Source organism: Staurois parvus, unplaced genomic scaffold (assembly GCF_062004578.1).
Source record: "Staurois parvus isolate SC_StPar_1 unplaced genomic scaffold, SC_StPar_1.0 ptg001539l, whole genome shotgun sequence".
In the NCBI taxonomy this organism is placed as follows: Eukaryota; Metazoa; Chordata; class Amphibia; order Anura; family Ranidae; genus Staurois; species Staurois parvus.
In genome coordinates, this window is record NW_028319335.1 from 233,164 (window position 1) to 249,506 (window position 16,343).

Consider the following 16,343-nt stretch of genomic DNA (forward strand, 5'->3'; position numbering starts at 1 on the left):
AGAAAATGTGCAACTACCTACATGTACAGTCCCTCTGGTTCTTTGCAAGTTCAAAGCCCGGACGACACTCGCAAGCTACTCCCACTTTTGGTGTCTCTCGGCAGATATGAGCGCAGCCATGATCTTTGTTCATGCAGTTCATGCCTTCTGTAAAGAAACAAAAAAACATCAAGGGAGAGAACATCACTCAACTTTTGTCTCTCATATTTACATCTAAAGCGGAACTGAATTCTGGAAGCTATGTTCAAGAAAGGCAGGCAAGGGGCTTAGGAATGGTCAACAGTATCGCCTGTGATTTTCCTGCAGCTGATCTTTTCCCCGTTATTGACTTACAATGCCTTGTTGTGAACATCCAGTAAGGAGAACCTTGAACAGCACAGTACTGATATCAAATCTCACTCCAAGTCTTCTGAGATTAGCAGTCAGAAGCAGTGGTGCCTTCAATGATCTCACACTGTAGATATACAGCTATTAAGCTGTAGGTACAGGAGTGCCTAGGCACCCTCACATACCAGGAAGAGATCTGCTATTTTGCACAAGGAATTCCAGACAAATGGTACCATTTTTGTATCACTAGTTAGGCAGTTAACATTTCAAAATGTTCCCTACAAAATAGCAAATCATGACTTTTTGCTTTCAGTTCCATTTTAAAGTGTATCTTAATCACAAAACAAAAATGTCACTTATTGCAGTCTACCAATCCTTAGATGCCATGTCCTGACTGGCATCTGTGTTTCCACTAGGGAGATTCACTATTTATATCGGTCCTGGTAACCACTGTGCATGGAATAAAAGTTATGGAAAATCCGAAAACACTGCCCCAGAATGGACATGTGCATATCAAGCGTACTGACATCAAACATTCATGTACTTCCTTAGTGAAAGACTGGGAATGTATGGAGTCTAGACTGATGTAAACATGACCAACTGGCCTCTTTTATGGTGGGGGTGGTTCCATTTGAGCCAGAGGGAGTGCACTGCACAAAGTATGCCTCAGTGATTTGCGGCTATGGTGTACATAAGTAGGTGTTGTCTTAAAGGATATGCTTAACTGCAGGGTTGCACCGATACTAATTTTTTAAGAACGAGTACCGATACTATTTATCAGGTACGTGCCGATACCAATTACCGATACCTATTTGAGCCCATACAAAATGAATGGGCTCAACTTTCACTGCAAAGAATCGCATGTGATTTGAACAGGAATGTGGTGTGATTCCTGTCCGAATCAACTGTGGTTTCCTGCACCGCTCCTCTGTGATACCAGGCTGTAGTCACTATGACAAGCTAAGAAGTGCAGGAAACTGACCTACCCGATTCCTAAACTGACCTACCTGACCCCTACTAACTCTGACTGGAAAGTCCTGCACATCTGCTGGGAAGTGATCTCCAGCACTCAGTAAAGCCCCCACACACAGTATAATGCAGATCAATGGATCCTCCTCACCTCTCCATGTCTACCATTATTAGGCTGATCAGGGCTCTCCCCAGCACTGGTCAGTGCTGTTTTGGGGTCCTTCCACCTAGCTGCTCTTTGGTATCACTCACAGGGAGGACCAGCACACTCACCGTACCTCCGCCACCTGCACCGAGCACCACCACAACTTCCTCAGATTCCCTCATTAGAGCCCCCATGCATCAGATTCTCCCATCAGAGCCCACTTACATCGAATTCCCTCATAAGAGCCCTCGTACAATAGATTCCCCCATCAGAGCCCCCATACATTAGATTCCCCCATCAGAGCCCCCTTACATCAGATTCCTCCCATCAGAGACCCCCATACATTAGATTCCCCAATCAGAGCCCCCCTTATATTAGATTCCCCAATCAGAGCCCCCCTTATATTAGATTCCCCCATCAGAGACCCCCATACATCAGACCCACCATCAGATTCCCCATTCATCAGACCCCCTATCAGAGCCCCCATTCATCAGATTCTCCCATCATAGTCTCACTATACCTGTAGAATCACTCCATAGAACCTGGTAAGTAGGCAGCGGCAGCAGGGAGGTGAAGCATGCTGCAGGGTAGGGCGCTTATGTGACGTCACTGGTTGCTATGATGACGGCAGTCCTAACAACCAGTGACAGTAGTAATACAGCAGAGGAGATGGCCCCCCATCGGGCTTCTGTGTGTGCATGTGACAAGGTATTGTTTTTTAGTATCGGTGCATTTGCAGAGTACCAAATGCTTAGTATCGGCATTGATACCAGTATCGGTGCAACCCTAGTTAACTAACACACTTTTTTATGTATTTCTATCCCAACAGGTTGCTTTTACAGTGGAACTTTAGTCAAAAAATTAAGTCCCGCTAGGTCACTTTATGCTGGCTCCTTTTGCAGGCAGAGTTATGTAAAACATTAAAAATAAGTACCTATACTGATTAAAATCCAGTAATACACTGTCTCACCCTGCTCTGCACATGCTCAATTGCTCTCTATTTTTCGGCACTGTGCAAAAAATGTAGAGGCCGATCTGCTGACAGCCTAAAGAGTTATAGCACACAAATTTTGATAGCATAATTATTAATGTGGAATGTACTATATGTTCCTTGCTAAAGAACATTTTTATCAAGTTGTTACGGGTAAAGTTCCACTTTAAGTAGGGAATTGAAATTCATTTAATGAAATACAGATGACCACTAGAGGAAGCATTTGTACCTGAAAGAAATCCAAATATGGTATAGCAGAAAAAAAATATGACAGTCATTCAGGTGTCAGTTGCAGTCTAATGTGTCTTTGCATACTTCCACAGTGAGTTCTCCCTTTCTAAGCAAGTCACAAGAGGAGAGGCTGCCACAGGAGAAGACAAGCCAACAGCACAGGTAGAAGGATCTACATTACTGTGTCATCTTCGCTTAGGCATCTACGTCCAGGAAGCAGATGGTAACCCTGGATGAGGCCTGAACAAAAATGATCCTGCCCTTCTGAAAAGAAAAAGCAGATGAAGGCATCCCCACGTTCCGGTTTACTCTGGGAGCTTTGGGTGTTTCCTTGTCCATTTGAATGCGTCAGCTCTGCTTGTTATCCCTCATAATGGGTACATCAGGTGTGCAGACCTGGGAGATATCCCCAGAGAGACAGAGAGGGACTGTCAGTCAGTTTTACAGTTCAGTATCTACCAAAAACTAAAATATCCCATTTGGGTGGACTGATACAGTACATTTCATGATGAATCAACCTAGCAATCTCAAACCCCTCGTTAAACTCCGTCTTATCTCCTGACCCCTGCAATGGTCTATATAGAAGTATTAAATTGTGCAAATAAACAAAAACTATAAGAAAACTCGACAGCGTCCCAGATAAACTGAGGCTTCGGCGGGGGATTTAGAGCGTAGCGTGAGGCCTCAACAGTATCAGCCAGAGCCCCTTGGACGGCTGGAGACGTGACAGAAAAGATGGAGCAGGTCACATGTCCCTAGACAAACAAATGAAAGTCTGCTCTGCAGGGACATGTGTTTTCAATTCCAGAATAAAACAGGCCAGGTCAATGGACAATCACCCCCTGCAGATGGGATTGTGGTCTCAAGCACGTGGGATAGTTCCCGCTCTGCGTGCACATCTGTCATGACACCTCAGAGCTGGGTCCTGTCTGGAGGCTCAGGAAGATGCATGTGCGTCAGCGCATACAACTTTATCTTGTCAGCACCAGCAGAGAGATGATTTGTGGGGCTGGGAGGCTCAGGGGCCGAGGGGGAGGCTAGAATACTTTATAACTGCCAAGCCACAAACACCTCCCCCCCCAACCTCCGCCAAACACTTCCAACACAAGCTTATGGTCAAAACAAACAGAATTTCAGATCGTGGGATTATCTTTTTTTTATTTCTTGTGTGTTTTGTGATTCATTACGCTCTTAGAGTATGTAAATCTTAAAACTGAAATGGCATTAATGCGTTCCTTTGTTAATAAACGCTCATTGATCTTTTGCACCTTGTGTCTGGTGGCCCCCTTTACTGAAAATGTGTTGATCCCATCAGTTCCACTGTCTTCCTGTCTAAGCAGATTTGTGCCAGCATTCTCAGTTTGTGTGTCTGATTTAGCTGATCAGATTTACAGGATGGCGTGCCAATGCATAGCGTGCAAGTACTCTTGTGGTCAGCTTTGCCACCATGCCCCTTGACTTGGAAGATGGACAACAAGAGAGGGTGTGCAGTTGTGGGAATAAAACCAATGCATAAGGTATGGAATACATTTTTATTAAAAAAGAAGGGTTGCTGGAGCTTGAGAAACCAATTTGGAACACTATGCAATACATTTTTCCAATTAACTTCACAATGACTTTAACCCCTCTGTGACCAGTTGTATCCAGTGCCTTTATCAGCAAAAGGTTTCAGTCTGGCAGAATAGGTTTTTTGTTTGTTTTTGTCTATTGGATTGCCACTGTCAAAGCCTAAGTGCAGCCAAAATAAAAAACAGAAAACAAAAACAGCCAAAGGGACATACAGTAACTTATAGTCAGTAGTATATGTCCCTTGTGCTTGTGCCTGTTTTGGTTGAAATCCTCCTCCACCCATGCCCCACTTCCCCCTGCAATCTTCCAGTGTAGAGGGGGTTAATACAACTAAAGGGCTGTCATAGGCTCTCATCGATCATTCTGCCAGTACTACAGCTTCTATGAATGAAACAGGATCTAGAAATGGGGGACGCGCTGATGAGCCTCTTAGTTATATTAAGCTCTGCCGTACAGGAAGGTTATGGCAGCAGGGGTGGGGGGCATGATCGGAGGAGGATTTAACTAAAAGATGAGGTTGCATAAGGGGCATATCCTACTGACTATAAGTTATATCTCTTGTGCTGATTTTTATTTTTTTATTTTGGCTGCACTTAACCTTAAAACAATTCTAAAAGGTAAATAATTTTTTTGTGGAAAATAACAAACATGTCTATACTTACCTGTGTGCAGTGGTTTTGCACAGAGAAGCCTGGATCCTCCCCTTCTCAAGCCCCTCACAAGCTCTTCTGGCCCCTCCCTCCTGTCGGGATCCCCCACAGCAAGCAGCTTGCTAAGGGGGCACCCGCTGCTCCGTGAGCCAAGAATTGGCTCGCCCCCTCTCTTTCTTCATTGGCTGACTGGCTGTGATTGACAGCAGCGGGAGCCAATGGCTCAGCCTTGCTGTCTCAGCCAATGAGGCAGAGACCCGGGACAGCTGAGGCTGTCATTCACATCGCTGGATCGCGATGTGACTCAGGTAAGTATTGGGGGACTGGGGGTACTGCTGCATACAGAAGGAAGGTTTTTTTTATCTTCATGCATAGAATGCATGAAGGTAAAAAACCTTGGGCCTTTACAACCACTTTAAACTCTTTTAAACAATTCTGTTTTCCTGGATGACCTAAGCTCAACCTTAAAGGCCATCCCATGACAAGTTTCCTCTGAAGCTATTTTTTGCAGTTTCAAGTATAGCTAAAGCCAAAACTTGTCTTTTCTTTTTGGATGGCACAGAGAATGGCGGAAACCCCTATCTGCTTTTTTTCTATCTGTGCATTCACATTGGGAAGATTTCCCTTCACTTCATGTTCTTTAGATACAGCAGGAAATTATACAAAATGTCTCCAAAGTTAGAAAAATCTTCTCTTAGACAGCCGCCACAAACAACTGTCTCCACTGGAACAGTTCACTTCTTTTCCTGTTTTGGTGGAAACTCAGAATTTAGATTTCCCCCTCGCATTAAGTCCCAGAGTCAATGGTCGCCAGGATAAATGAGGAGAATGAATCTCCCTAACGGGGATACAGGAATCACTGAAAACCCCTTACCACTTTATTGAAAACCTAAAGTGGTTCTAAAGGTACAAGGTTTTTTACCTTAATGCATTCTAAAAGCCTTCCGTAAGCAGCTCCCCCCACCCCGGCCCCTCTTTCTACTTACCCAAGCCCAAGAAGAAGGCCCGAGTGAAACGGTCCCAATCTCCAGCATGTTGTCGAGGAAGAGGAGATTGGGATGATGCTAATGAAAAAAAAAAAAACAAAACACAATAAACCTACTTTCTTTCAAAACCCTGACTATATCTATCTAATCTTTGGTAAAGGTTGCCAAATAATGAATGCAGTTCCCTCATCCCCCAGCTGAGGGCAGCCCACCTGCTTCATTATAAATACCTTCCTCCTCATTCTAGTTATCTTTGTTGTGTGACTCCTCTGGGCAGCCCAGCTTCTGAAATGTCCTCATTAGGTCCACTTCAGTCTGCTTATATGTGTTGTGGTCCCATTCAATTCCGAAGGGAGAGCAGTACTCTGAAGGCCCATTGGAATGAATGGGACCACACATGCACTATGTGAAAGGAGAGCATCTGACCAGGGGCAGGGGCGGCGTGACAACTCATGGGGCCCCCGGGCATAAGGGGATCATGGGGCCCCTGTGTCCTTGCCCACACTCAAAAAAGCCTATAAAAAAGGTACCAGGGGCATTTCATGCGGCCCCCTACTGACCCCGGGCCCTCAGGCAGTGCTCGAGTGCTCGAATGGTCAGTCCGCCCCTGCCGGGGTGTGTACTGGGGAAGGGGGTTGCTACATTCATTTAAGGGCAACTTGTACAGTTTTCCCTGCCTGATCTAAGAATCAGCTCTAGAAAAAAAGGATAATTTACATTCTCTATTTCATTTTCAATTACAGCTTGCTGGATAAATACCCCAAATGAAGCTCTAATCACAAAGGGCAGGGAAGTGAAAGAACCTCTGTCAGGTTTTTATTGCTTTCTCTGTCCCCTATGTCTGAACAGTTTATTTTGCTATTGTTTGCAGTGACCCAACAGAAGAGATAGGGGAATCTCTCAAATGGAGTTACAGTGATAGAAAACCCAAGACTCCTCACTCTAAGATAAAGAAGACCTGTTTTGTCTGGAGTTCTACTTTAGATGTACCTGCATTTGAGAAGGATAGGTTCGTTTCAGCATAAAAAGTATCCCGATTACTACTATATGATAAACACAGGATCTGACATGTCATAAAATTAATTCTAGTGCAGTTGGTAAGCTTGAAAGCCAGGGCTGAACCTGGGGCTGTCCTAGAAGATCGGGGTCAGCTGGCATGCATATAGGTCATATGCTGTAGCCTTGGTTTTTATCCTTGGACTGCAGGTATCCCATGATGTGGCTAAAGGAATATTTGGTTGAAACAAAAGCAGAAATGACCAGTGCAATGTAGCCAAACATTTCTATCGTAAGATATCACTTGGATGGAGTCCCACTCAGCCCTGGCCCTGAAAAATCCCAATAATCACAAAGTAAATAACATTACTAGACAGCCACAATAAAACACATACAACGCAATCCAAAATCAAGCTATACTCCTAGAAAAATAAATTGCCATTTTCTTCCAAACAACTGTATTTCCTGAATGTTCCATACAGAGAGCCTCAACCTCAGTTCAGTGCCAATGGAAGATGGAATAACTTGAAACCCTGAGTAATATTGAAGGGATATGAACACCCAAACGGTAAAAATGTGTACATTGAAACTTAAGCAAAGTGTTATTACAGTTACAGATAAACACATATAGAAAAAAAAATTAAAACGTGTGTGACAGCATAATTGTGTTGATTTTCTAAAACTGGTGAGTGCAAAATCTGGTGCAGCTGTGCATATTAACCAATCAGCAGCTAACTTTAGGTTGTTCAGTTAAAACGGAACTAAACCCCTCAATATAAATCAGAACTACATTCACTGTTTAAATATTTCTCAAAACAAGTACATTCAAGGCATGCCTTAAATAACTGTTACTGTTACTTGTGCTCTGAACCAAAGGAGTTGATTTACTAAAACTGGAGAATGCAAAATATGGTGCAGCTGTGTATGGTAGCAAGATTTTGCACACTCCAATTTTAGTAAATCAACCCTAATACCGGCTTAGCTCCAGCCCTCACTTCTGTGCGGTTTTAAGCTCCCTTTAGTGGCAGTCAAATGTTTATTTCAAAGCACTTATAGAGTGCCAACAATTTTCATAGCACTTTACATACTGTACATCCACATCAGTCTATGCCCTCAAGAAGCCTACAATGTAAGGTCCCTACCTCATATACATGCATGCAAGCATGCACATTCTAGGGCCAATTTACACTGCAGCCAATTATCTACCAGCATGTTTTAGGAGTTTGGCAGGAAACCAGAGTACCTGGAGGAAAACCACCAGGCCAATGAGGACTCCATTCTATAAGGAGTACCAACCAATGATGATGAATCTCCTATTTAATAGAGGACACATGACCAAACAACTAGGCCTTCACATGCTGCTTGCAATAAAAAGGAGCATGCAGCAGAATTTTCTCCAAGAGAGGCAGTTATATTAGCTCCTCTGTCAACCTTTAGTGATGCCATCACGTCTTATGTAAAGGCAAAACTTTTTTTTCTTTTAATTTTGGATAGTGCAGATATTGGTTAAATCTCTTTCCTGGTTTTTTACCATCTGTGAAATTAGACACAACAGGAAATGTGAGAAAACCCGACTGATGGTAAGGTAATCCTCATTTAGACAGTCACTGGAAAAGAAACATCTAGGAGTGTCAGCAGAAAAAAAGGCCAAGGGGCCCATTGTACCTGCACTATTTTTTACATTTTTTTTTTTTTTTTTTTTTACTTTTTTGTTAATCTGTTTGTTCTAGGCAAGTTTGAATCCACTTACTGCTCACTAACTCACTACCCCTGCTGAACGTCTAATTTCAAGCATCAACTACTCTTTCAGTAAGTAAGTCTAAGATTAGTTTATAATTTTTCTCCTGCTAGTTTGAGGTCATGCTCCCATGTTTTTGATCTTCGTTTCACACTGAAAACATGACCATTATTCCATTCCTTTCCGGGTCTGGATTTACCTTCACTTTCTGTCCTGGTGACAATGGTCACTAGGACGAACACGGAGAGTGACTCAACTTCTCAGAGAAGAAACAAACTTGATAATGCTCATAAACCTTCACCACCCCAAAAATCCAAGCTTTAGATATGCTTTTGTTAATGTTTAGTATAGGCTCACTCCAATGGTGATTTGAGTGCCCCTAGGAATACCATGAGCCCTGGTAGCACACCTACAAGGTGTGTCATTGGCAATCTGGGCTCACAAGAAGTGAGTGGAAGTGTCCTGGCGTAAAAAAAAAAAAAGGAAAAAGTGTGCCATTCAAGACCGACAATGCAGGGCAGCCTTCCAACTTACCAACCAAAGGGTCGTCATATGTGTTAAAGCAGGTTTAGGTAGGTAAACATGCTTTTCCTGTCCCCTAGACTAGCGGTTCACCCTTCCAATGTTGACCTTTAGTTTTTCCTAAAGGTGTGAGGCAGCCTACTGCAAAAAAAAAAAAAAAAGTTGTATAATGAACCAGTTCATGCCACAAAAAGTTCCCCGTGCGTTTCTGCATGTGCTTTTTTTAGCGCATTTTTGATGCATTTCCAGATGCTTTTTCTCCTCCTTTTTTGTGGGTAATTTCAATAGCAAAATCTTCATTTTCATCAAGGCAATGCTTCTGGGTCACTTTTCCTGTCACATCACTTGTTTAACCTTTGGTAGTGTCCTGTGCATTGCTGTGTGTTGCTGTAGAGAAGATGTCTGCACTGGCAGGCTAATTCATGGGTATAGCCATTGCACTGCTGAAACTAAATGCCTGCAAGAGAAGGCATTACTGGGTACATCCACTATTTATGGAGTGGGAAAGCAAGGGACAATTTTGAATACTGTATGTAGAACTTTGTCGTTATCCAGGTTTTTTTTAGCTTTACATGGAAGTCAATTGAAAGGATGATCCTGAACCATCAATATGAGCCTATCAGTATCCAGATACAGACTACTATGCAGATGAGCATGTGGCTAGAAGAGGATCATGGGAGGAGTTAAAATACATTTCTTCCTTTTCATGGTTTTTTTTTTTCACTGTACTGGGGTTCTATGCATTTTTAAAGCTTTGATGCGTTCCAGTACAGTTTTGTGCAGGGAAAAATCAGCATGTCGTACTTCTGGAGCTGAAATGCACAGGAACTGACTGCACTGGTGTGAACTATGCCATTGGAACCCATGTAACATACTTTTCATGTGTTTTTGATGCAAAAAAAAAAACAAAACAACAACACTGCACTGCATGTGGTATGAACAGGTCCTCAGACCTAAAATTGTTTCATGTGCGGAGTAATTGATGTGCAAGGTGATTAGGTATCAGAAAGGCTCATGTAGCTGAGACTCTAAAGAAATAATTCCAACCTTGGGAAATATGCGTCTCAAACTTGACAGGTAAGAAAAGCTTTAACCATTAGAAAACAGGTTTTCCCTTTTTTGACTGAATTCCCTTTCACCTGTTGTAATTGACAAGTCCTCTTGTTTTCAAGCTGCTGAATCCAGCTGCTTCCTTGTAAAGCACACCAGGCCTGAGCTCTCCAAGGCAAAGTTCATGGGTGCATGAACCAGGGAACAGACAACATTTGTGCTTTGGTAAAGGCTTTTTTTCTCCTCTTCTGCAGCAACAATGGCAAATTGTGCTATGCTACAGACGTGGTTCCTATAGCAACACCATCAATAACATTTTCTGCATCACTTTGCTATAAGCTTGCCATCAATGCGCAAAAGGAAAAACAATTATCTCGCCGGCAAAAGGAAAGCCAGTTTAGGCTCATCAATAGAAAATTATGTAAAAAGTAAGTGAAAAAAAAGGAAACTTTTTGAAGGAGCTTTTCCCCCTCCTCCTTTCTTACTGTGAATAATTGTCTCTAGAGGAGCTTTTGGTTGGCAAAACAAACAATTCACGTGGATGAAAGGGTCTAGTGGGGCAGCACAAATAGAATGAGTTTGAATGACCATCTGATGCAATGTTCTTCTGAACATCAAAAGAAGTTTAACAAATGTTTCAAGTACAAATCTGTCACTTTAAGGGGCATTCGAGGGCCTGGACTTCACCTGCTTCTCTAATATATCTCATTAAAAAAAAACCTGGGTCTAAAATAAGAACTTTTCTATAGTCTTTAATGTCAGAGATATAGAGATACAACTTATTTAGGCATAAAGAGAGGAATTTACTAAAACTGGAGCAAACAGAATCTGGAGCAGCTGTGCATAGTAACCAGTCCACTTGTAAACACAACTTGTTCACTTAAAGTGGAACTTTACTCATAACGATTGATAAAAAATAATGTTCTTTAGCAAGGAACATACATTCCACAATAATAATTATACAACCAAAAATGTGTGTGTGCTGTAAATTGCCTCTTGCATTGTTTCGGTTTCTTCTTGCTGGAGGCTGCCATTTTGCCGAAGCCCAGAGCCCTGTGCAGCAGTTAAAGCAGAACCCTCTTATTTTCAGCCAAGAAAGCTGCCAACTGTTTAATCTGCAACTGCCATGGTGCTGCTCATATGATCATCATAACACCAGTTATTTGATGGTTTGACAATTTCGTTGAGAACACAAGCAAATGTGACAGTTTGCATTTCTGGCATACCAGGAATGTAACTGTTTTTTGAAACTGTTAAAACAATAGGTTTAGTTCTGCTATATTCTTTTAGATTGTCCAGCAGATCGGCCTCTACAATTTTTGGCACAGTGCCTAAAAATGGAGAGAAACTGAGCATGTGCAGAGTAGGCTGGGGTGGGACAGTGCATTGCTGGATTTAAAACGTCATATAGCTATACCTGTAAAAGGGGCCAGCCTGAAGAGATCTGGCAAGACTTCATTTTCTGACTGAAGTTCCACTTTAAAGTGAAACTAAATCCTCCTATACTTTTCAGCCAAAGAAGCTGCCATCTTAGCCTCCATTTGATTTGTAGATGCCATGGTGCTGCACATGTGATTAGTTATGACAACAGCAATTTGATGGTTTGGCAGTTTGGTTGAGACCACAAGCAAATGTGACAGGTAGCAATCCCGGTATGCTGGGAATGCAACTGCTTTTTAATCCATTAAATCAATGGGTTTAGATTCACTTTAAGCTTTGAAAATTAAAAGGTACAAGTAAATTGGTTGCTATGCACCGCTACTCCAGATTTTGGCTGATCAAATCTTAGAAACTGCCCCTCAAAATATATGGAGGCTCTGTCAAATATTCAACTGAAAGTGTTTTTATGTCTGTTCAAAAGTACCAAAAAGTCTGTTGATCCTGCCAGAAATCTTATGAGCTGACAACTTCCTGAGCCCTCGTCCTGTGCTGACTGTTATCAGTTATATCATTCCCAACTATCTTTGAGGACTGCAGAATCCTGGAGCCATGTCCTAGGATGACAACGCTGCTTCTTCACAGATACAGTATGGTAAGTAAGTGTTGTTGCTGGCCTAATCATCGTTGAAAATAAAGAGAAAAGTGAAAGACAAAAGAAAACTAATACAGCCACTACATTTAAAGACTGGCAAGCTTCAGTGTATTTTTGTTCTTGGGTTTAGGTATGCTTTAACTCCATCATATACAAAAACACCAAGTAGTGCAGTAATGTATTCGTTGAAAAACTCGGATTCAACTTACACATTTGTATGATCGTGTCATAAATATAGTGCAGTAAGAGTTTTTTTTACCTGCGTGGACTGCTTAAAGTGATCCTAGCATCATATATATTTTTCAAAGTGCATACATGCTAAGTAATGTGTAGGGCTCGGTTCAAAACTATTTTGGGCAGTGCGGCCCACATTTCCGCACAAAAAGTTGCATGCACCTTTTTGAAAGCGCAGCCATGGGGAAACTGCATGATCTTTTTGACCACGCGGTTTCCCTGCTGTTCTTGCACCCACAAACATGCTGTAGGCTGAGATGTGCAGGAGTGCAATTTAGAATGAATGGCAGTCATGCGCGTCTCATAAGAGCAGCGCGATTTGGCTGTGGGTGGCTGCGGGTGTGGGAACAGATGCGATTCCCGCACCAACCCAACCAGTGCGAACCAAGCCTAAATGTAACACTTTCAGGCAGGGCTGGGTCAAGGTGTAAGCAGAAGAGGTGACCACCTTGAGCTCTTCAGCAGGAAGGGAAGCAAAAAAGACAGGATCTGCAACATATGCTGCTAAAGAAATTCACAGCCCATGTGGGGCACTTTGGGTATTTCACCTTGAGTGTCGAAGGACCTTGTCTGAACACTGCTTCCAAGTATTTATTACCTTTCACAGAGATCATAGTACTCACACTAAAAAAAGTTTTAGTCTGCATGATATTATGAAGACTTAGCAAAAAAGGTCCACTTTTATTTGTCAATATGTCAGAGAGCTTAGTTCATAAACCAAAGAATACCAGAATAATTAGTTATTGGCACAGTATTCAAGTCCTCTCTCTGAGTAGGGAGTTATGTTAATTACAGTGTTCTGTATATCATCATTGTGTTGAGTAGGAAACCATCTATTTGGCATTCACTGCAACTGCACCTGTTTTTATTATTGCACACTTATCAATAAATAACTGGAAGTGTTCAATGTTCCACCACTGCAGTTCCATTTAGCTTCCAGAACACCACCGGAGTAGGCTTCCATTCTCCCTTTGATAGACAATATGCCTGTAAGTTCTTTCATTGTGTTTCATAAAGTTACATACATATCTAGATTTCATTTAAATGTATTCAATGTGATTTGTACGTAGCTGTTTGCAAGAAATATGTTCTTTATATGCATTTGTAAGAGACTTGTATACAAGCATATTGTAATTTCAGTTTATGTGATTGTATTGCAGTTTTACAGAACTACTCACAGAAGTAAATTCAGCATGGAATGATTTAGTGGCTGAAGCACAGATTTAGGTATCTAAGGTGGCAAGGGATACCTTGTTTCATCAGTTCATTACTCAGACCTGCCTGCAATAGTCTGTGGAGGAGGAGAAGGAGCAGTATGTAGACATGCAGCATGTTTACATTTTTAGAGCCACCTGGAACCCAAAAACAGTAAGGACACATTCACAGCTGAATGAATGGAGTTTCCCGTAGCACACGTGTTCTTGTGCAGTGAAGCACATTGAGTTAGGCAGTTCATTAAAAATGAATGAGCTGTAAGCCACCTCAGGCCATCTTGAAGTACATTACAACACAAATTATGCATTCTGGTGCACTGTAATGCATCTGCATTCTGGACACACACTGGGGTGACATTTAAAAAAATTGGTGCCACAACTCACTAGCATAGTCATGGTATGCTACCATGTATTACTGCAACACTGTCGTATAAATAGCCATAACAGTGATCTCACAGACAATAGCTATATCTCTATATATGCAATGACATATCTTTAAGGCTTAACAACTTAGATATTAACAGTTTTTCCTGCAGTGGGTAGGTCAGTACTAGGAATTAATCAGGAACTACAGCAGTACACATGTGCTAAAAGGGGAGATAATGACAATAGGACAGTGCTGCTTGATGACTCAGTGTGCCTGCTCTTTCAATGCAGGCTGGAGGTGTATCCTTGACCAAATTGTGCAGTTGCTATACATGTCATGACCTGGCTGTGTTGTATGATGGAGTGGCTGGGTTACAAGTTTGGAGGATTGCTTGTACCCATTTATGATAACAGTAATTGATTGCATCTTTGACAAGTCACACATTTTTGTGGTCCCACATTACCATCTAAAATAAGGTACACTGTTGTGACAAACTAACAACATTTCTTAAGAAAATAACCTCCCTCCTCAAGCAAATAAAGTCTGCCAAGCAATATTCATTCTCTCACAGTGATGCCACTAGTGTCCTCTCCCATAATTCAGCATCAGACTTCTTCCAGGTTGATTGCCGCCCAGCATTATTCAACCCACTTATTAGGCCAGGTCTTTACAGACACAATCTTGGGGTGCGTCATCGAGCTAGCCTGGGCATGCAGAGAATACTCTGAAGCATGCTTCAGAGCAGGGGTCTCTAAACTTTCTAAACAAAAGGCCAATTTACGGTCCTTCAGATCTCAGAGGAGTCAGAATGTAGCCAGTGAGAATACAAAATACCCAACCTCAGTAGGAGTAAACAATGCCTCAGGCTTGGTGCTCAGTGGAAGTAAAAAAAAAAAAAAAAATTACATAGGTGTTGGTGTCAGTGAAAGGAATGGTGCCTCATCATTCGTATCAGTGGAAGGAAAAGTGCCTTGCTTAAAGCGGAGTTCCACTCACTCTGTAAAAAATAAAAGTCAGCAGATACAAAAACTGCAGCTGCTGACTTTTAAAAAACAGCCACTTACCTGTCGCACGATCCCACGTTGCCCCCGCCGCAGCCCGTTTCACCGGCCATCCTGTATTTCAGGCGCCGGCATCTTCAGTGTGGGCACCCGGCTGTGACAGCTTGCGGCTTCACAGCCGGGTGCCCACTGCGCATGTGCGAGTAGCGCTGCGCTTCCTGAATGGCCCCGTAGTCTTCTGGGACCTGTCACGTGTCTAAGACTTCAGGGAGGGAGAGTAGGAGGACAACTTCCATATCTGATTGCCTAGGCGATCACAGCGGAAGTGGGAGCGGGTACCTGTCAAATTCAGGTACCCGTCCCCCCTCTCCCCAAAGGTGCCAATCCTTAATGGGGAGCGGGGGACCAATTTTGGGTGGAACTCCGCTTTAAGTGGGAGGAACAGTTCCCTGAGGGCTGGAAAACAGCAAGCAAAGGGTTGCCTCTGGCCCCTGGGCCACAGTTTGGAGACCACTGCTTTAGAGAATAGTGCTAAATTTTTTTCTGAACTTGAAGCATTTGTAAAGGGATAAAACATGGGGAATGTGTATTTATTGCAGAGATCTACTCCTATACTGTGTAAGCTCTGTGTTGGTCGATTTTGACTTTACTCAGGGGAAGCTACCTTCTTCCCCCATCTAACAGTGTTTGGCCCAGGCTATTGGCTACTTATGCCGAAGTATCACATCCTGTGAGAAAGAGAGGAAAGCCATATGTGTCCCATACCCAGGGCACTGAGAACTTGAGAATGAGCGGCCAGAGGAACAAAGCATCAGTTAGGCAGAGGAACCTGTCAATTTGCCTTTATGGTTGAACTATTGAAATTTTCATTCTTACCTGCCTAATTACATAATGCTACCAGACAGCCCATGCAGCAATGTTTTGAATATCTGCAATGCATCACAGAAGGCAAAGAGGGCTTGGCTCAAACTGGATTAGGGGCAATATGTTGAATAGCACAGGCCACAAAAGCACAATGTTCTGCACAAGCTTCCTGACGCAGCTACGGAGACACCTTAAAAAGTTGCTTGCTGTCACACTATGGGTTTTACATTTCTGAACATTACATTGGTGGTCATATATATTGTGCCGCACCGCGACTTTTCAATAGTTTGACTCTATGGAGATATAGGTAAATTGTGAGCAAGACAGGCCAGGAACTGTTCGCCCGTTAAAGAGGAAAGAAAAACAGCATCAAGCTATTTATACCACAGAGAAAAAAAAGAAACATGGAATAGAAAATAAACATTAAAAACTTTAAAATCAGCAATTATGTCCCTGC

The 16,343-nt window shown here is 42.5% G+C and overlaps 1 protein-coding gene across 1 annotated transcript in view; it reads right to left on the reverse strand.

The window, feature by feature from the left end:
• Positions 1-16,343, reverse strand: part of SCUBE1 (signal peptide, CUB domain and EGF like domain containing 1) — a 397,419-nt gene that overhangs the window by 183,651 nt on the left and 197,425 nt on the right. Inside the window, exon 5 of the mRNA XM_089662778.1 lies at positions 22-147. Coding sequence (XP_089518904.1) covers positions 22-147 — 126 coding nt within the window. The remainder of the gene's footprint in view (positions 1-21; positions 148-16,343) is intronic.